The sequence below is a fragment of the Cebus imitator genome, unplaced genomic scaffold (genome assembly GCF_001604975.1).
Source record: "Cebus imitator isolate Cc_AM_T3 unplaced genomic scaffold, Cebus_imitator-1.0 Scaffold67, whole genome shotgun sequence".
NCBI classification, from domain to species: domain Eukaryota; kingdom Metazoa; phylum Chordata; class Mammalia; order Primates; family Cebidae; genus Cebus; species Cebus imitator.
In genome coordinates this window covers 1,951,626-1,974,432 of record NW_016107382.1, presented here as the reverse complement: position 1 = coordinate 1,974,432, position 22,807 = coordinate 1,951,626, and the positions used below count along the sequence as shown (strand labels likewise).

General features: G+C 34.2%; 1 protein-coding gene and 1 long non-coding RNA gene across 9 annotated transcripts in view; one reads left to right on the top strand and one right to left on the bottom strand.

The window, feature by feature from the left end:
- Positions 1-22,807, top strand: part of CBLB (Cbl proto-oncogene B) — a 211,001-nt gene that overhangs the window by 145,248 nt on the left and 42,946 nt on the right. For all 8 annotated transcript variants that reach the window (XM_017530609.2, XM_017530608.2, XM_037739282.1 and 5 more), the window contains 3 exons: positions 1,556-1,759; positions 17,978-18,163; positions 19,673-20,038. In XM_017530609.2, the coding sequence (XP_017386098.1) occupies positions 1,556-1,759; positions 17,978-18,163; positions 19,673-20,038 (756 nt within the window). The remainder of the gene's footprint in view (positions 1-1,555; positions 1,760-17,977; positions 18,164-19,672; positions 20,039-22,807) is intronic.
- The window catches only part of LOC108305846, a 23,215-nt gene extending 408 nt beyond the window's left edge, over positions 1-22,807 (bottom strand). Inside the window, exons 1-3 of the long non-coding RNA XR_001825909.1 lie at positions 22,797-22,807; positions 8,642-8,644; positions 1-957 (exon numbers count right to left, since the gene is read on the bottom strand). The exon at positions 1-957 is cut by the window's left edge and continues 408 nt beyond it. This is a non-coding gene — a long non-coding RNA (uncharacterized LOC108305846). The remainder of the gene's footprint in view (positions 958-8,641; positions 8,645-22,796) is intronic.

Here is a 22,807-nt window from a genome sequence, read left to right as displayed (position 1 = left end):
AGAAAGATTTAGCTTTTCTTAAATATTTACTCCTCTGTTAGAAAATATTATGAGGAGATTATCAAAAATAGAAGAGTTAAATCTTGGTTTTATTATCTGTAAAATGATGGTGCAAATAATATTTAGTGTGTTTTGAAGCCCACTGGACTTCAAATATGTGGGGTGGTAAGCCTTGAAGGATTCTGTATTTATATGTCTGTATTTCTCTGTATCACCTTAGTTCAACTATTTTACCATTCCATTCTTCCTTTCCAGATTATGTACAAGCAGATGAACGAGGGAATGTTGCAGTTTTTTTTTTCTTAATCAAGCCAAGGTTTTTCCTTTTTTGGCAATTTGTTTGGCAGAGGAGGTGTTCAGTTTGTTAAGCTGAATGCAGCTTAGAAAGAATAAACTATCACAAGATCTGCCACTAAGTAGATGCTTGGTAGTGGTTCAATGAGAAGAGAGGGAGAGAGAGGTATTCCATCCTGAACCAAGTATCACTATTGGGCCGGTAGATCACTAATTTCCTATTAAACCAAGTGGATAGGATAGTCCTGAATTACTTATGGAACAGTTATTTTAAAGATGTCAACTCTCTGCATCCCTTGTCTCACCACTAAAATGGTGCTATTTCATTCAATTTCTTCCTTAAAGTAATATTATGATTTTTACTACTTTTAAATAACACATTGCTAAAGTCATGGTATAATGCAAAAACAAAAATAGGGTGGACAATATCATATACCATCTTTTCTCTAGAAAGTAATGTTATCTGTAGGGCAAGAAAACAGTTTCTTTTTTAACTTCCCTGCAAATTGTGAATTTTTAATGTAGTTTTAAGCAATGAACATAGGAGACTTTAAGCAAAATATCCAATATTGACTAGTAAATACATTTCCACCCCGAAAGTATTTGCACAAATCTTTTTGCATCATGTTGTTCAAAAGCAAGATAAGGGGCAGAACTTAGTGTCTCACAAAGTAGTTTATATTCCAGATCAGCTGTGTGTCAGGATGACAAGCTTTCAGGACAGATGATGGTTTCTGAATACAAATGTACACATTTTAAATTTTCCTAATTGTGGATAAAGATTTTTAAATACACAGGCAGTTAAAGCAAATATTTAGCCATAGTTAGATGCACAGGAACTTTTCTAAACTAGATTTTGAATTTTATTTTTCTCACCAGTACTACCGCTTTATTATAAATTTTTACCAAAATGTACTTTTAGTACTGCTGTCTTTTCATAAAGAGAGATATGATTCAATTTCTAGTTTTCTTCAGGACTCTAATGCATTGATACATCAGAATTATAAGTGAACATTCAGGAAAATAAAGAGGCTCCTTTTCTTGGGAAAGTCAAACTTTAAAAAATACTACTTTTTCTTAGGAAACAGAAATTACTGACTATTATATATTTTGTTGGCTCCGTCTTTTACACCCACTATCTCTTCAAGACAAGTATTCCCCCACCCCCTACCCCAAAAACTTTTTTTGGGAAGGACAACTTTTTTCTAGTTGTAGACCATTAGCATTTCTGAACCAATCAATGAATTTTCTATTTGTTTAGGAGTCGGATGGTCAGGGCTGCCCTTTCTGTCGTTGTGAAATAAAAGGAACTGAGCCCATAATCGTGGACCCCTTTGATCCAAGAGATGAAGGCTCCAGGTGTTGCAGCATCATTGACCCCTTTGGCATGCCGATGCTCGACTTGGACGACGATGATGATCGAGAGGAGTCCTTGATGATGAATCGGTTGGCGAACGTCCGAAAGGTAGAACTAGAAAACGTGGGTTTAGTTACAGTGGTGTGACCATGTGAAAAACAAATGATGCCATCATAAATGGATTATGACTGAGTGTATTTGAGTTTAGAAAAAAGGCGTGCGTGCGCGCACACGCACACACGCATACTCTCTCTCTCTCTCTCTCTCTCTCTCTCTCTCTCTCTCTCTAGCCTAGGCCTACACAGGGTCAGGATCATCAACATCACTGTCTTCTACCTCCACATCTTTTCCCACTGGAAGGTCTCCAGGGGCAGTAACACAGGTGGAGCTGTTATCTCCTGTGATAACGGCGCCTTCTTCTAAAATACTCCTGAAGAACCTGTCTGAAACTATGTTACAGTTAACTTTTTTTCATAAGTAGGAATATACTCTAAAATCATGATAAAAAGTTTAGTAAATACATGAACCAGTAACATAGTCATTTATTATCATTATCACGTATTATGTACTGTACATAATTATATATGTGGTATACTTTTATGCAACTGGCTGCATAGTAGGTTTGTTTACACCAGCGTCACACAAACACATGAGTAATGCTTTGTGCTACAGCATTAAGATGGCTATGATGTCACCTGGCATTGGAATTTGTCAACTTCATTATAATCTTATCTTATGGGGTCACCATGATATATGTAGTCCATCATTGAAATGTCATTGTGCAGGGCAGAAGGATAATGTTGACAGGCTGATATAAGCAGAGATTGAGAGAGAGGTGGATTCTATTCAAGGTATTCTCACTGGTTTTAAACATCATAATGAGAGGTGATGAGACTGTTTGTGTAGAATTAAACATCATCTAACACTGGCAGTATCAGATCTGTGAAGGAAATATTTAAGAAGGGAAATTATTAAAGTTGGAAATGGTGAAACTGAACTTGATTAAAAATAATTCTTTGTTCAAGTCGAGAAGAAGTCTCTGTTAGAGTTTTTTTTCTTCATGGAAAGGCTGTCTCTCTGTTTGGCTTCCGGGAGGTCACATAAGATGTACCTTTGTGAATTTACCAGAGTCTGAGTTTGCTCATCAAAGTTGTTGACTCAGAAAAATTGACCTTGTCTGCTCACTGAGAATGGACGTTACTGCCCAGTAAAGTTTATATAACCAAGTACACAACAGACTAATCAATGAACCAGAATGTCAACTGATTAATTTGTAGACCGGAAATATAGTGGTCAAGAGAGGTAGACTCTTGGATATAAGGCTATTCCCTGGACAGAAAGATATATGAAATCCCAATTAGTTTCACAAATTTTTTGCTCTCAGAATCAGAGAAATGGGATTGAGTGGTGTGAAAGGTCTGCATATAGGTGCCACCCTTCCTCCTGACTTGGGCAGACGTGGCTAACCAGTCATGATACTTATCCCCACCGAATTCAGTCTTGGCCTACAGAGCCTTTTCAATATAGCCCTGAAGATCTTCCACTGTAATTCATTACGATTTGGCAGGTAGCATGAAACCTATTTGCCATTGTCACCAGGTGGAGTGATGATAATGTGTAATGGCATCAGATTATATTCACTATATTCATCAATCTCTGTAGTAATGAAATGCTCGGTACTGGAATTTCGACGAGGTATTTCTTTGAGTTACTTTATTTTTAGAGCTGTGTCTGAGTTTTCCTCTTGAGAAAATCCTGCATTTTCTCCATTCCAATGTTCCCTGCTGACCAAATATGTTCCTTTAGGGTATTTTACCTACAAAATTTTACATATGAAGATATGTTAACATCACCAACATGGCTACTCTCAAATTTTGTTTTTTTCTGAAATGATTTTTATTATTTATCTTACTGTTTTTTTAATACATTTTATAATTTAATACTCAGAAAACTACATATAACTCCACTCTCTAATCCCAACAGATAGAGTTTTTATTAATAGTTTGAATTATGTGATTTTTTAAATATAAGAAACAAAAAAAAGAAAGTAGTTATTCCTCTGCAATCCTAAAGGATGAACAAGAAAAAATAATCTCAAATCGAACCAGACTTGAGACTTGAGTCTCAAAACAGAGTGAGCTTGAGGAAGACCTGGAATAAAGCACCAGTTCTGTGACAGAATAGTAATGGGATGCTAGGCAAGTTATATAACCTCCTACTTCCTCAGCTTCCTTCTTTGTAAAACAGAAAAATAATGGTAGCTTCTCCATTGGGTGTTGTGATGATCAAATGGGATCAAAGACTTAAGAATCTTGAAGAATGTCAGGTCACCGAGGTCATAAATGTTCACTATATTATTACCAATGCTAATTAAAATTAATAATGCTATGTAATACACATTCTAGGATATACTCCATAATTTGAGTTAGTAGAAATCATTTCATCTGGTCAGGCGCAGTGGCTCACGCCTGTAATCCCAGAATTTTGGGAGGCCAAGGTGGTTGGATGATGAGGTCAGGAGTTTGAGACCAGCCTGACCAACATGATAAAACCCCGTCTCTACTAAAAATACAGAAATTAGCTGGGCATGGTGGTGCATGCCTGTAATTCCAGCTACTCAGGAAACTGAGGTAGGAGAATTGCTTGAACCTGGGAGGCAGAGGTTGCAGTGAGCAAAGATCATGCCACCGCACTCCAGCCTGGGCGACAGAGTGTGACTCTGTCTCAAGAAAAAAAAAAAATCATTCCATCACTATGCATGTGAGAGAGCAACATATGGGGAATTGGTAATAATTGATGTACTGTTCTCTTGAAGACGTAAGTTTGAATACTGGCTCTACAATGTACAAAAACAAAAAAATCACATGACTAGTCTGAGTCTAATTTCCTCTTCTGAAAGATGAGAATAATAATACCTACCTAAATCGTTGAGAGAATAACATATGTTATTAATGCTGGTTTTATTGATTTGTGATCCTTCTTACTGCAAACTAAGAATCATTTTTACATTTTAAGTGGTATATATTTAAATTACCTTATAAGTACCTACAAAATGTCCTTAATTTTATATCTTGTCCTAAAGTATTCACTGGCCCTTTAAGAAAAAGTTTGCAGCCCCAGGTCTAGGACATAATAAGCATTTAAAGAATGTTTATTGAATGGTTGGATAATAGAGAATGACAGAAAAGTATCTGAGATACAACAGCTCAAGTAGTTCAAGTGCTCCACGTGGCAATGTTTTTCAACTGTGAAGACATTTCAATTTTCTTTACTAAATGGGGTTTCATCTTCAGTGATCTATGTCAGAGGGTGTCTGGGCTTTAAGAGAAATTCTTTCAAGAATTTTGTATACCTTACCACTTGGGGGAAAACAGCATTTGCCCTTTGTGAATTTGGGAAGAGTCACAGTTTCAACCTGCTTTCCATTGAATTAAGTTGAAGCTTGAGCATCTTTTCTGTAGTGGCACTAACAATCCAAAGGAAATGCTGGGAATGTAACATGAGAAGCAGAATGTTCCAGGGTGACTCTAGTGTTTTTCCCTGATCTTTTCACATGCTCTCAAGACCATTCACATTTCATTCTCACTGGCACACTGATGAGCTTTCTGCCAAGGGAGCTGAGAGATTTTTACATTGATCCTCAAGCATTATTGTCCTAGACGTCACACTTCAGTAGCTTATTAGGCAGTCGGCAGTGTTTACTTCACAATAATCTTGTTATACTTTCCTGTGGCCGTTAGATATTTTAGACATTTAATCCACTTGTAGTTATTTGTTTTTAAGTTGAAGAGTTATATTTCAATTAAATGTCTTTATGTCTACTCATCTGCCTATAGTCAATGAAGCTGATTGTGACTTTATCATACTCTTAACTGTGTACCACTTAATTTTCAATAAAACCTAAATTTTTATGTATATATAAGCATTGATCTTTTTGAATAATTTGGAAAAATATTGCTATGACATTATGTTCTTATAGTGCTTTATATATTCTTCTCTATATCAAGAGTTACACTAAAGTTATATTTTATTTAAATGACTATCTTTTCTACTAGACTGTTAACTTTTAAGGCCAAGGTCAATGCCTTGTGTTTGTGTTCCCCGGAACCTAAATACAGTCAGTAAATAGTTGCTAAGTGAACTAATAAATGCACACGCCTGCACATATATTCCTTTAGGCCAATGATCTAATGTTATGCATATTTTTTACTTTGTTCCAACCTGAATACTAAATATATATATACACAAAACGTGAAACTAATAGATTTTATCCAGTTTTTTCTTACAGGAGTGGTTATAAACAAATATCACATGGTCATTTTGACATAGAGTTCTTCTACCTGAATGTCCTTCCTCTGTTTTTTAAATCATTCTTTGTCATTGATTCATGCATTTTCATTCATTCACTCATTCATTTATTTTTAAATTAACTAATTAATTAATTAGTATAGAGCTGGAGCCTTGCTCTGTTTCCCAGGCTAGAGTGCAGTGGCACCATCTTGGTTCACCACAACCTCTGCCTCCTGGATTCAAGTGAATTTTTGCCTCAGCCTCCTAAGAAGCTAGAAATACAGATGTCTGCCACCATGCCTGGCTAATTTTTGTATTTTTAGTAAAGACAGTGTTTCACCATGTTGACCAGGCTGGTCTCAAACTCCTGACCTCAAGTAATGCAGCTGCCACTGCCTCCCAAAGTGCTAGGACTACAGGCATGAGCCACCATGACTGCCCTTACTCATTTATTTTTAAAACATTTTATTCTCTCAGTTAAAAGAGTGACTGCCAATGATTGTCCAACAGAATGATTCCATTGTTTCCATCTGCCATTTTGAATACTCATCCGATCTTTTTCTTCTTTTATGAGTGGGCTGATGATAATATAATAAAATTGTTTCTGCCTGTCTTAAGCATATTAGATTATTTAAATGAATAATGCTTCCATTGTAACATGGAACACTGCTTTGATTTTATATTCCCGTTACCATGGTGATATCCACAGCTGGCGTTTATAAATAGTAGCATACCTAACATATAGTGTATTTCTATTATTTCTTTTATAGTTAAATGTGTTTAGTAATGCCAATCATTATAGAAGCAAATAGAACCTAAAAGTCTAACACATACTTTTTGATTCCCTCCTTGATAGAAAGTATTTTATGATTATAACTACAATATGTTCTAGATTTTGCCTGAATCTGTATCATTGCTTGAGTTTTCAAGCTGCCAAAATCCTAGGATGATTAGATCTGATGTGAGCCCTAGGAGAAAGTCCAGGATGTGATTGGTAAGATCACAACCTTCTCTCTGACTTCAGTCGGATCAGAGCTAAAAAAAAGTATCTGTTGCTACCCAGAGATTTGCTTCATTTTGCCAGAGAATTAAGAGGAATCTTAACAGTTTTTAACAATATTAATCACCAAGTATATGACATTTACATTTGAAATAAATAAATATTTGCATATAAAATTAAAATGTTGACAGACTGAACTAGTAAATGAACCCAGATTAGTTCTTATGGTCTTAAACATTATATTTCCTTAAAATAATATTTAAAATCTTAATGAAGGGCCATATTAGAACAAAAATGGGTATGACCAGAAGTCAAGGGAGTTATTCTTCTATCTTGGTTATGCATTCTTCTTTATGGCCTTCTTTAATTAAAATAGATATTGCTAATTAAAAATCTAGCATGCCATCTAAGTATTGCTTTTTCTGATATGAAGAAAGCATCTATAGCAGGGGTCCCCAAATCCCAGGCCCTGGACCAGTACCAGTCTGTGGCCTGTTAGGAACCGGGCTGCACAGCAGGAGGTGAGCAACAGGCTAGTGAGCAAAGCTTCACCTGTATTTACAGCCACTCCCCATAGCTCGCATTACCGCCTGAGCTCTGCTTCCTCTCACATCAGCAATGGCAGTGGATTCTCATAGGAGTATGAACCCTATTTTGAACTGCCCATGGGAGGGATCTAGGCTGTGCGCTCCTTAGGAAAATATAATGCCTGATGATCTGTCCCTGTCTCCCATCACCCCTAGATGGGACTGTCCAGTTGAAGGAAAATCAGCTCAGGGCTCCCACTGATTCTAAATTATGATGAAGCATGTTCCATTATATATTACAATGTAACAATAACAGAAATAATGTGCACAATAAATGTAACACGACTGAATCATCCCAAAACCATTCCCTTCCCCTCCCTGCCACTGTTCATGGAAAAATTGTCTTCTACGAAACCAGTACCTGGTACCAAAAGGTTAGGGACTGATGCTCCATAGTATTCCTGATTCTAAGGAGAGGCTTATGTGTACATATCAGTGTTTTTGCAGCTATTTTTAGGAGGGTGTTACTTATTTATGTTTTCTGTTTAAATCTGAATCACAGGATTAGAGTCCATGTTGGAGCAGTAAAGACAAAAATTAAAACAGAAGCGAAATACAAAAATAAAAGTAGACATTTGAAATGTAGAACATGGTTCTCAACTATAGGCAATTTTACCTCTTGAGGATATTCAGTAACGTATAGGGACATTTTTGTTTTCTCAATGACTAAAGGATGGTAAATACTGCAGGCATTGAGTGGGAAGGGTCAGAGATACTAAACATCTTTCAACTCATGAGGGGTCCTACCCAAGAAGGATTATTCTGACTGTAGTACTAATAAGTCTAGTGCTCACCATTCCCTTCCCACAATATTTAAGTAGGGTCATGAGTGACAGTAAAGAATCCAAAGGCAAGGTTTGTTGTCTTTTACTTGCTTTCTGTTTACTGATTTTCTAAAAGTTCTTCATGCAAAATAGTGGTATTTTCTTTATTAGCATGTGGTTAACAAAAGAAACAACTGCCTCATCCAAATGATGTCAGTATTAAAGATGTTGTTACGTATGTCTCAAAAATAACTTGAGTGCATAGTATATTAGAAGAAGCCACATTTGAAATCTCGTACCCAGTTTTTAGTCCACTGCCTCTGCTAGATTGTCAGCTCCTTGAGGGCACAGGCTAAGCCTTATTAATTAATTAATTTATTTATTTATTTTATTTGCATTCTTAGAGCTTTGCATAGTGCTTGACACACAGTAGGCCCCTGAGAAGGTAGTTTTATTTTTTTAATTTATTTAAATGATCAATGGTGACACCGTTCTTAATTGTTACATTCTTAAGTAAAGCAACCCTCTTGGAGTCAAACTGCCTGGGCTTATTTTCTAGCTTTCCTACGTAGTATCTATGTACCTTGCTTTATTTAATATCCCCACCCCCTCCCCTTCTCTCAAGTACTTAGTCCGTAAAACTCTGCCTCTTTAAGTGAGTTCATATATATATATAAAGCCATTAGAACAGTGATGGTAAATGCTAAGTATTAGTTGTTACTAATATTATTTTTAAAGTAAATTAATAGAGATGGGGGTCTCACTGTAATGCCCAGCATGGTCTTGAACTCCTGACCTCAGGTGATCTTTCTACCTTGGCCATCCAAAGTGCCAGGATTACAGGTGTGAGCCACCATACGTGGCCACATTTTTTAATACTAGTGTTAAGACTCCTGAAATATTGCTCTACTTCTCACAATTAAGTATCAGTATTTTTGAGATGTCTATGGAAGTTTTTCCTTTAGATATTGATATCTGTCATTCTATTAGGAAGAATTAGATGCCACAATTCTATTGGTTACCAAGCAATTGGTTGTATTTCTTTAACATAATAACATCTACATAGTTATTTCATTGCATGACCACCTTAAAATAATTTACTGTTAAAATACATTTCACGTTTGAAACTCATAGAAAATGCAAACTTGTCAACATGTCAGCTGAAATACTATTTTAAGGATTAAATAATTTAGATAGAGTTGCAGTGTTCTTATTTTCTGTATAAGTAAATTGAAATGATTAAGTGTTATCTAAAGTAGGGTGAAGAACTACAGTAACCAAAGCAATAGCTTGTTCAAACCAGCTTTAGCTGGCATTCGGGGAGCAATAAGGGTTTCACATGAAAGCATTTTTTCAGTGACTGAAATTTATTCCTTTAATTCTCAGAATGTTCTTGTTTCTTAGCCATTTTTATGGAAATATTTCTGAATTATATGTCACCCTTCCCTGCCTTCTCAAAATTGGTTATGCAGCTGAGTGAACCAAAGGGCATAAGAAGCCACTACAGTCAACATGACACATTTCTAGAAGCGTACATTTTGCTATGAGATTTAAGAGTAGGTCACATAAAGAGAAGAGAACCGTAAATTTAAATTAAAGTCACACATATATTTGGATCAGTATATAAAATTTGTAGAAATGTTTAAAATAAAATAGGAAACTTTAAAGAAATTTCAAGATTATGGAGGCTGATCATAGGCCAGGAGGTCAAGTCCCTCTCCTAAGAGGGTACTTCAAGGAGAAGCAGTATCATCACTTGTGTTAACAGTGTTTAATATTTCAGTAGAGCAGTGCCCTTGGGGTTATCCCCGAGTGTGAGACTGTACGACTTTAAAGGAGTGCCTAGTTGACCACCTCCCTGCCAGACCTCTAGGAGAAATCAGATCTTATTCTAATCCTTGTTTCTTAGTATAAAGGTTTCTGTTTTCCTTCACTTCTTTATTGCTTCTAATTTGTATTATCTGAAAATTTCCATAAGTTACTAGTGGAACATAGACAGTAATTCAACCTTTGAATTAGTGAACTTCATTTTACATACCAATCAAATGTCCATATTCTTAGGTAGGTAACAGGGTACCTACATTCTGTTTCTGTAGGAAGAAGTGAAAAAAAAAAAAAGTTTCTCCTACTTCAAAGGACTTTCCTGTATCATTCTGGGTTTCTTCCTGAGTTCTTACAGGTTGAGACTTCTGGAAGTATGATCATGGATAAGCACGAAATAATTGTATTGCTCTTACACAACATTCTTCATATAAGCTTTTGTTTATAATCTGTGGAGGGACTCCAAAATAGATAACAGAAGTCAGTTATACTTAAGCTTTAATTTCATATGAATATGTAAGTGGGTGTGTAAGCATTTTTGTAGTATATACCCTCTCTGAATAATATTCTGTATAGACTGCTATTTTAAGTACTTTTGATTTTTGTTTTGTTCACAAAATAAGGTGAAAAGAAAAGAATCAAGAGAATAGTAGCAAGTAAAATATACTTAGAATATTTTATCGTGATAAAAGTTTTAGCAATGTCCTTTATTAATTTTCACGCATTTGTAGAAAAACATGGACTCTCAGAGTCCTACTCATGATCCTTATTATTCATGTATATACCTTGTTCAGATATAGAAATTCATTAAGTAAAAATCATGTTAAAAGTATTATAAAACTGACTTTGATTATCTCTGGGACTGTCAGAACTCTCATCTTATTAGTAATTGGAGAGATTTTCTCTTGTCCTGTTTTTATAATAAGCCTGACTGTGCTTGAAGTTCCTTACCAAATGTTTTGCCACTTCCATAATAATGAATCTTATTAACGTTTTTATAAAATGACTCTTTAAAGGTGTGGATAAAATGAAGAGTGACTAAAATAGAATGAGTGCCTGATTATTATTGGTAATAACTGAACATAATGAGATGGGCTTTGACTACTTTACATCTTAAATTCTTTCTGTCAGGATTTTCCGTTAAGATTGCAAACGTGGATTTATCTGTTCCTCAAGGTACTTATAAAGGATCCTGTGCATTTTGTCAGAGAAATAAATAATAGTGTTTATTCATTTCCAGAGGCAAAGGGTGAGCATATAGACTTAAAAGAATCCAGTGTGGCCTTTAAATTTCTAGAACACCAGGATTCTAGTTTGTAAAAGATGTTCTCATCTGTTACCAGGATTAAAGACTTTAAGAGAAATTGTTAGTTAGACATATGCACTGTTGTGATAATACAGGAAGAAATCAAGGCTGGCTCACCCTTTGTATTTGGAAAGAGGCTGAAACAGAATTTATTTTAAAGTTTTAGAAATAAGTATAATACTAGAAAAATGTGAGAATCACCTAAAATCAAGATAAAGAAATGAAATGACACTAATCAGTATCTTGTAACTTGAAGGGATGTTTCTGTCTTTCCCAATTTTTGCAGTTAACCTCTACATAAATATTTCGAATATTGTGAATAAATTCTGTACAGTTAATTCTGTGTTCACATTCTATTTTCTATGCTTTATGACCTAATTTTTTTACCTTTTTTATATTTCTTTAAGAGTGGTGATATCCACATGAAGGAGTGACAGAGAAAGGAACTCATTTAAGCAGTACCAAAACGAACATGATACTTGAGTTGTTCATTAACACATGAAAACCAGAAGAACGCAGGTGAAATCTGTACCATATAAAAATCAGAAAAATTAAACTGCAGAAAAAATAGTGACAACAATTATAACAGATAGAAAGAGGTATACTATCCTAATATATAAAGAGCACTTTCACATCAACAGAGAGGAAATGAGTGGATATGGGGACAAAACACCATAAAAAGCTAGTGACCCAAAGAAGAAATATACAAGTCCAACAAATATTGCAATTTTTTTTCAAATTATTTGTCAAAGAAGGAAGGGCAAATTTAAACATTGGTATGGGCCACTGAAATGACAAGCATCAAAGCAAACGCAGATATTCTTTGCCTCTAATTTTTGTGTGATGGTAATTATCATACATGGCTGGTGAGAGAATAAATTGGTTTTACCATCTGGACAGCAAAAAAGTCTTTACAATGTTCATAAATTCGACACAGTTACATGTCTAGTATCTAGTGCTCAAAACAATTCTATGATTCTTTCCTTAAAAACTAGCATATATATGTTAAAGATTTCTTTATGATACTACTTTGTAATAAAGAAACCTGAAAACATACCTAAGTGTTCATTGCACAGGAATAGTTTTGTAAATGCTGATATATCCATATATGCACTTTAAAATTATGTTCATAAAGAATGTTTAATGTCAGCTACATTTTTGTGTGTGTAATGCTAAGAAACATTGAGTAGACTTATCACTGTGTATGTGATTAGGAACCATCAATAGCTATATGTAGGTGTTCTCTAAAATGTCTTTATGTTTCCCTGTAACTCCAAAATTTCCTATAGTGAAATTATGTTCTTTATAATGAAGAGAGAAAAAGTAAAATAAACAGAAAATGGAAAAGATACAAGGAGAAGAGTGCCAAAACCAGTAAAATGTATTTTTTATGGCAAACAGTTTGACAACATGCATACCCCTAAACTTACAAGCCTAATCCAATTCTTAAACTACTTTTCTCATTTGTTTTTGTGTTTAAGACCCTTTCTAGTTTAAGAAGAAAGAAGCTAATCATGTTAAATTCAATTCTACATTTTTTTAATGGATAGTGCTAATAATAGCAAATAATCCAAGAGGCATTTCTGTTTGAGTTTTGAATGCATTTGTAATTAATTTAATTATTTGGTTAGATATTTGATTTTGTTACTATTGCATTGTTTATACATGATAGTAGAAGGAATTGTTTGGGACAAAATAAGAAATAACAAGGGTGGGCATTTTGTTTAGAAATAACTTTAATGGAATTATTTTTAGGCAGTAAAGATGAACAAGCTTTGACTAGATATTTGGAGATAATAGAGTACATTCTGTGCCATTTACATCAAAATAATCCATTTTCCTAATCATGTCATCAAAATAAAAATTAAATTACATCAGCATTTATTTGACATGATGTTTATAAATGTTTTACATCAGCATTTATGGTATAATGCATTATTTAATTCTATTAACCCATAACATTCCTGTCAAATGGATTAATTTTGTTTTTTAATCTACAGATGACAGCATCAATAGGTGGTGGCATTTTCAAGACTGCATAGCATCTTTATGTTATAACTGAAATTTAAATGTAAGAAATTTGTAGGAAATTTAAATATATGATATCTATGGTTTGAAATCAGGTTATACATTTATTTATATGATTAATCAAATGAAAAAACAAAATATTGTACTTTATGACCAGTTGGCATTAGAGCTTAGTTAGATGGCCATAATTGAAATTTACATTTTCTAATCAAGAGTATTTCTATGAACAAAATACTATTATTATTCAGAATTTAAATGAATCCTTTCCTATTCTTCTACCCAAGATGTTTTATACTTATATATTTGGTCTGCATTTTTATACAGAATGGAAGTAGTAGTGATTAAGAGGAACTGGGTGAATCAATAAGTAATAATCAAATTGGCACAGTTCATTGTCTTAGAATTTAAACCTGAGCCTGGGGATTGCTTCTGTGTTTGTTTGTTGTTATTGTTTTGCCCCAACAGTTCCCTTTATCATCTATCATATGTAGAGAAAGATAAACGGCCTGGGTAATTGGAGCTGGGGATTAGAACTGCAGAAGAAGGCCCAGAAAAGGGTGGAGGAAATGACTGATGAAGGAGTCAATTTAGGGGATAATATAAACTGGTAGACTAAAGGTGAATTGCCACATTCAGGTCCTAGCTATAGAGCTGTTTGAACTGCCTGATGACTACCTGTACAGGGCAAAAGCCTGTTACTCTAGAATTGAAAGTCTTTTAAAATGCAAAAATAAAAATTAAAAATGTGGATGTTATGTAAAGACAGCATTGTCTTTTAAAGGAGAAATAATTTCGGTCTACATTGAATTGATCTACTTTGAAAAGTAGATCAAAAAAATCTACTTATTTTATTTTCAGAAGGAGAAAAAGGAGCAGGCTTTTTATTCTTTAAAGTGAACTGATAAACTTTGATGTTCTGAATTTTTAATATCTCATCCAAAAAATTAATTATGAACTGGATTATGCCACATTGTGCTAGATTTCCTTTTTTTCTTAGACTTTCAAATAGGAGGGAAAGAAAAATACAATTTGTGATGACTCACATAAATTAAAAGTGACCTTTAATGTGAATATTACCTATTAAAAATGTTTACAAATCTTCATAGTGTTTGAATTTTACCAGCAATGAAAGATAATGGAAAGCTTCAGTACCCTAATTGCATAATTGTTTTTAAAAATAGTAAAAGTTTCAGCAAAGAATAATGCATTACTATCAGAAGAGATTGTTAAATTATCTACTCTTGCATGGGAATATTACTCTAATTTAGGAGAACTCAGGAAAATGAGGTTTGGTGAATTTAGTACATATAATCAATAAAGATGAAACACTTTTTGCTCCTTCACATACTCTCCATAAAATCCTTCTAACTAAGTCAACTTGCAGATACTGTAGTGCTTCAAAATGAATTAATTCTTCAAAAGGACAGTGCATAATCACCTTCAGAACAAAATATGAATTTCGCTAAGCAAAGTATGCTTCCAATTACATTCACAAAACTGCAGAGAGTCTGCTTGTCTGGAAGTATCTACAAGTTCAAGGTTGTTACTTTGCTACACACATTGGTTTGGATGTCTGTTCTGAGGATTTTCATTATACTCTTTCAGTATCTAACAGGTGCTTCAACCCATTTCAAATCAAGTTTAGCCCATTATTTAAACATGCTAGAAATTTAGTAACTGGATAATATTAATAATTAATCCAATCTAGGGTGAAAGTCAAGTTCTAATACTATGATGGGCTATTGGCTCTATCACAATTCTGTGTCCTGTTTTAGGTAATGAGAGAAGTGGGAAAGTATTTCCAGAAGCAAAATGCTTGGGGGAGCACAGGTCTCATTCAACAATCTTTGCAGTATGTGTATCTGATAGCCCTGAAAAATATCTTTGCAAATAACTAAAGAACTATGCATTCTTTTTATATGTAAAAAATATATTGTTTGGGCTAGAAACAGTATTGATAGCTTTGCTTCTTGATTCTTCTTTGTAAAGGATAGTAGCCATATCAACAAAGCATTTTTATCAGGTAATGGCTTTTCTAGTTCTCAGAGAATATAATTTATCCTAATAGGAATGGTGGAGAGTTGGATGTCCTGTGACAATTCCTGATCTACAGTGTCAAGATTCTGTGATGCAAATAGCTTTACATCAGGAATTTTTTCTGATCTGTGATGACTTTAGGGTTAGTTTTGCTCCAGAAGGTTCAAATTTATCAGCATATGAGGCCCTGTGACTAGCTATGTAGAACTATTCCTTTGTTAAAAATCACTGTCTGTACTAAAGTCAGTTTCTGACTATAGAAATTATTTATTTTTTTCTTCAGTGACAATTGAATTTTTTAACTTAACATAACCAAGCTAAAAGATATGGGAAAAAATCATTAATTTCTAAAAAGAAATGTTCCTTAAAATTGTAGTGTAAAATTATGTTGAATGATTTTGTTATTTGGCACCAACAGAGACAAAGACTTTACAGTTTAATAATGTCATGACAGTGTTTAGGAGTATCTGAATAGAGTCTTCTGTTTAGCCACTCCAATTTATTTATTTCATTATTTTTTAGAGACAGGATCTTGCTGTGTTGCCCAGGCTGGAGTTCAGTAGTATAGTCATAGCTTACTGTAAACTCAAACTCCTGGGCTCAAGGAATCCTCCTGCCTCAGCCTCTTGAGTAGTGGGACTGGAGCAGTACACTACCACACCCTTCTAATTAAAAAAAAGAAAAAATTAGTGAGGAAGAGGTCTTTTTATGGTGTGCAGAATAGTCTCCAACTCCTGGCCTCAAGCAGTCCTCCTGCCTTGGCCTCCCAAAGTGCTAGGATTACAGGCATCAGCCACCAGGGCTGGCCTCAGATTTATTTTAAAAAGTCTTTATGAAGGGATGCATAAATTTCCAACTCTATAAATGTGAGCTGTGCAGTGACTTCCTTGCAAAGAGTGTACTATGGGAGGGAGGAGAGAAAAGAAAGAAACGTAATGGTGAAGAAGTATGATAAACAATACTACAGGCAGGTAATTAAGGTCAACAACAGCAATGGGGAATCATGTTGATAACATGGATGCTTGATATGATGTGGTCAGAATGATACTTTACTTCCATGGTTCTACTCCTCAAAACTTTCAACCCCAGGCTAATTATTTTTAAAAATCAGACAAATCCCAGTAAAGGAACATTCTGTATAATCTCTAACCAGTACTCTACAAAACTGTCAAAGTCATCAAAAAACAATGGATGTCCGAGAAAGAGCCGAAAGGAAAGTGGGGAGATGTTATAATGAAAACTAATATAATGTCCTGCATGAGATCCTGGAAAAGAAAAAAGACATTGGGTATGAACTAAGAAAATCTGAATACAGTATGAATTTTAGTTAATTAAGAAAAAAGCCTTACACAATGTAACCAAGTGTGAATGTGAACACAAAATTGTTACCTCAGTTAAAGGCAGACTAAATGATAAAGCTGCTGAGTTCATATTACATTGTCAAGTGATGACATCAGCTATTCTTACAAAGGTGAGTAATGTTAGGGGGAAAATGGCTTAGAAATAAGTTTAAAACTCTATAAATACTAACATTCAGAAACAGAATAATATCAAAACATGATCAATAGTGTAAAAATCAAGCCTAAATCTTCGAAGAGCTAGTAACTCAGACCTGAAAAGGAAACTGCCCAGTATTTTTAGAACGTAATATTGTTTATTCTATTAACGCTATTTGATTAACTATATGGTTTTTGTAACAAATAGAAATCAGGTTATGTTGCGTTAAAACACATAGACACACACACACACAAACAAACCTTATGCAATAGGAAGTGTTATGTTCGAATTGAAGTACTTACTGGCTTTTTGATGCTACTTTATCTACTAGACAATATGGAAAACTTGTAGTAACAGAAACTTAATCAGTTTTTGGCAGAAGTACAAACAGACTTTCGTAGATATAGGTCATTGTTTTTCCAGAAAAATGTTTAACTTGAGAATTTCTTTTCCTTGCAAAGGATTAAGGGGAAAAAAACAATGGGCTTAAACCTGTTTATTTTAAACATACAATTATTTTTTTAAAATCCCACCTGATTTAATTGGTTTGCAGAAAAATAGACTATGTACAAGATACATGTTTTATCTGGAACAAAGCAGTAGCTAAGTATTAGAACGTACAAAGCTTGAGCAAAAAAATTTATAATACAGAGAACCAAGAGCAATGTGTATTACTGCATTATGTGTTTCTGGCTTCCTCATAAAATATAGATGGGTTTCTTGAAGAATGTCTGCATTTGGTTGTCTTTATAGTATACTTGTGCTGTTCTTTTTTTTTAGGCTCTTTCTGTAATATATAGGAGAAACTTATCTGTTATTTTCATAATACTAGCTTGAGGACAATGTGAACTATTTGCTTCTATTAATCAGGGTAAACTAGGGGAATTCATTTTAACAAATGTACAGAAACCTTCTTCCAACCAGATGTATTCTTTAAGAACTGAGAGTGCTCTGCACTCTAATAAACAGTGCTATCTTTCTTTTTTTCTATTCTAGTGCACTGACAGGCAGAACTCACCAGTCACATCACCAGGATCCTCTCCCCTTGCCCAGAGAAGAAAGCCACAGCCTGACCCACTCCAGATCCCACATCTAAGCCTGCCACCGGTGCCTCCTCGCCTGGATCTGATTCAGAAAGGCATAGTTAGATCTCCCTGTGGCAGCCCAACTGGTTCACCAAAGGTAGATCAATTTTATTACAAACAGATAAAAAATGTACAAGACAATTATTGATTGCTCAGATTCTTTTAAATTCCATTACTCAGGTTTTTTGTGCTTTTAATTGTTTATGAATAAATTTGGTGGGTTTCTCATTTAGTTTATGGTGAGCCCACATTCATATTTTCTGTTTTATTATTATAAAAGTTACACAAAATTTTTGCAGAGAGAAAGCATATGTCTGTAGCTCCATGATTTGCCAAAATAAGTAGCAGAGTAAGTATAGTTATTTTGTAAGATAGATTTAAAAGGTCATTATATGCATTACAATAATTTGCATGCTGTTATCAAATGATATTTTATGCTCGTTTTTATAGTGCCATGACAAGAAAAATGTCATGGGAGTATATTTGCATAAGGGCTTAAGGTGTGATAAATTATCACCCTTGTTTCAAGGTGATTCAGAAGAGGGAATTATATGTACTTTTTACACCTGGGGAAATTAATTGCAATGAATTGCAGTATTTGCAAAGTAATTATATTACTGTTTAATATTAAAGACATAACTCTTACTCTACAGTTAAGCCTACAGTTTATTTTATTGCGTGGATTTTTTCCTTCAAATTTGATAAGTATAAGATTTTAAAAATTAATTTTATTTGGTAACATCCTGTATTGCCTAAAATTTGTTAGAAGGGCAGTATTTTTAGTAGTGTTTGATTTTCCTGTATTACCAGTTAATTTGGTTTTAAGATCATATGAAGACTTAATTAGAATGTCATTTAGAATTATGTAAACACAATAGATTCCTTTTTTCTCTGCCACGTTCTAATATTAAAACTGTAAATCAATCATCAGATGAACCATGTAAATAAAAGGCAAAAGCTATAAAAAGCATATACATTCAATTCAGTGATATCAGTCTGATCTTTTAAAATATTGTAAGAATTCATAAAATTGAAGTAATTCCATATGTAGTGCTGCTCTGTTACTTGGTGATCTTTCACTGTTCTGGTAATAACTGATAAAGAAGCAGAGCACGTTTGCCCCGTATCAGTTGTGCTATATCACAGTGATGAAAACAAAAATAACGCTTTTAATATTCTATAACTATTAACAAATCAAGTTGCTGTTTACAAAAACCAACACAGTGACAACTTTGATAGATTTCTTCTCTCTCCTAAATCATAGAAATGTGCAAATAAATTATTGACATATTATTTTAATGTCAAAATCATCATATAATTTTGATCTTTTATTTGTTTCTGTATCATTTCTATAACTTAACATTTGCATTTATGTACTCATTTCTACTTCTTTTAAATCCTAATGAAATGTATTTATGAGTTTTTTATTCTCATTTAAATTTCATTAACTGGTGATAGAAGAAACTTACTAAAAGATGGCACAGCAATCTAATAAAACTCCTTGTTTGGCTTAGAAAATAAAAGCAATAATACACTAGTTTGTAAGTCATTTCAATGCATGGTACAACTTTAGGGTTTTTTTTTTTTTTCTCTTCTGTTTCTTTAGTCCTCTCCTTGCATGATGAGAAAACAAGATAAACCACTCCCAGCACCACCTCCTCCCTTAAGGGATCCTCCTCCACCGCCACCTGAAAGACCTCCCCCAATCCCACCAGACAATAGACTGAGTAGACACATCCATCATGTGGAAAGTGGGCCTTCCAGAGACCCGCCAATGCCTCTTGAAGCATGGTGCCCTCGAGATGTGTTTGGGACTAATCAGCTTGTGGGATGTCGACTCCTAGGCGAGGGCTCTCCAAAACCCGGAATCACAGCAAGTTCAAATGTAAATGGAAGGCACAGTAGAGTGGGCTCTGACCCAGTGCTTATGCGAAAACACAGACGCCATGATTTGCCTTTAGAAGGGGCTAAGGTAAGACATATGCAAAGCTCGAGCTAGAGAATCTTCTTATAAATGTTTCTGATGGTCGGTAGCTTAAGGTTGGGAAGTGGTTTTTTTTGCCTAGTATCGCACTTCCCTGCAGGTCTTTAATTATCTCCAAGTTATAAATAATCAGAAGCTCATTAAAACTTGAACTTAAAAGAAGTCAGGAGGTTCTAAGTAATGATTTAAATTTAATGTGAAGACACTAGACAATTTGCCTGAGATTTATTTCACCTTCGCTTATTTCATTTGCCAAAAATTTATTCTAATAACTTAGTGGTGCTATAGCAGCACTCTATTTTTTCTTTTTTAACGAACTCTTGTAGTTCCATCCAATTTTTAAAAGTTGTGTTACTGTACATGTTCTAAATCAGTTGCTGGAATTAGTTATTGTTGCCTGGGACAGTACACACTAGGCAGCCAGGTAAAATGAACTTCTATCTACTTAAAAATGCCAAACCAAGTTCACTCTTAAAAATCAAGTTCTTTTCCCCCAAAACTGAGAGATTCTCACACTTGCTGATTTCTCACTCGAAGGATGTTACCACTATCATTTATATGTCCAGGAAGGAGTTTATGTGTGCAAGGAACTGAAGAGACAGCCGCAGAAATCATTTACTTTAGAATTCTTGGTAGTTCCTTGGCAGAGATGTACTGTAATAATTTCTGGTATTTGCTTCCAGGATGCTTTTGGCTCTGAGATTAGATCATTGCCATATTTTCTCTACCGACAGAGGCCTTGGCTCTTCTGAAGACTGTAATATTAAAGTGATTCCATCTCTGTAGACTTTAAATTGTTATTTTACAAAAGTAGCCTAGTCCTTCAAAACAATGGTTTGAAGTTGGTGAGTTCGTCTAATAACATATTCAGTATACAAGGAAGACGTGTGACTAGCACTAAGTTCCTCTGTGTGTGTGGAGGTACAGTGATAATGAACACTCTGCCTGACAATATTGAACCTCAGTGATAAGGGGTAACCATGAAAGGAAGAGTCACAACTCTGTAGTGCAGTATTCAAAACAAAGGAAAGGAGTGGTGGCAATTTGCTGTGACACTTTGCCAGTGACTCACCTTGATACCTTCAGTCTCTTCTATTATAAATATGAGGATCTCTAAAGGCTTCTTCAGGGTCACCTAAATATAATGTAAATATAAGAGAATGCACTAATAAGCCCAGTTTTGTAATGATCTCTGTCAGTGGGGAGGTCATCCTCAAAAGAGCTTTTCCACAATCTAGAATGCTGACTGGAAGGACATGCTATTTATTTATTTATTTTTAATTTTTAGTGGTTTTTTCCCTTTCGAATCTGTTACTTTTATTCATATGTGATCACATTTGTCTTGGGAAGAATGTTAGGAGAAGCTCTAATTAACTAGTTATATCTCACCAGCATGTTATGTTTTCTGAATGAACTTTGAAAATACTTAAAATATAATAGTTGTTACAGCCATTTCATTAAATATATCTTGTTTCACGATTCTTTTAGATAACATATTATAGTTTTAATGCTATTATAATTTGCCCTCCTAAGCCCTAGAAAACTGGCTGATAATTTTTTGTATGAGATGTTATAGTTTCAAAAATTGGGGTGACAGTTTCTTAGGTTATTCGTATGAGATACTATTTTTATTTTATTAACTATAGGTATGAAATATTAACTGTGAGTTGTTATAAAAACTTTCCTTTAAATATTTCTATATGAACTTTCACGCTGTGATCATTGATACACATTAGTATTACAGAGACCATCGATTAAAAAATTTATCTCTTATTGAAAGTTAAACTTTAATATTACTTAGTTCTCTCTAAATAATTCTCATTAATATTCCCTAAGGTCTAATCTCATGTATTGTGTGTATTCATATTGCAGAGCTAATATCCTCAAGTTAATTTCATGTTACTCTTAGATTTGGTGTTTCAACCAAAATTAGACTTCTTTCTGATTTCAACCTAATTAACTTCTGGAGTGAACTGTAAAGAAGAATTTATATATAGTTGATGCATGAATGCTACAAAACTATAAAACAGACCATGTCTCCTCTTTATAAAGGAAAAATGGTTCCACTTCATTAGATCATAGGACATACCAGAACTTACATAAAGTATAAAAGGCCTAATTCTTCTTCTCATTTTATTGTTGGGAGACTTAAGAGGTTAGCTTCAACTGACAACTGCCATGTTTACTTAGGATCCTGTAATTCTCAGTTTCTGTGATTCTGGGTTAGAGTTTGTAACCAGGCTCCAAAATCGGACCTGGATTTCACTTTCTGCTCTAGAATGTACTGGCTTTGTCTATGTGAGCAACTTACTTCATCTTTGTCCCCAGCCTCACTTATTTTCCTTATAAATAAAGTGAAACTTTATTTTATTCCTTCATATAAAATGGAATGTTAGTAATATCTGGTATCTAGGTGAATAGTTCACTTCCAACTATCTAAATTTCTGTACAGGAATTAAAAAAAAAAACAAAAATAACAGCTGGATATAGAGTGTCAAAATAAGTTGTAACAGTTGGCATTTTTATCCAAAATAGTTGTTTGTTTTTTAAACCAAAACATCTTCTCTTTGTTCCACGCCTTTTTTTGCTTAGCATAGTTCCTAATGAATGCTTGGTAAGCACTCAATAACCAAGTTAATAACTTCGTTAACCACTCAGTAAGTTATTAACTTGGTTACTTATTACTTATTACTGAGTGCTTATAATATAATACTTACTTGGCACCAGTAATGTAATACTGAGAGACGAAAGAGTGTA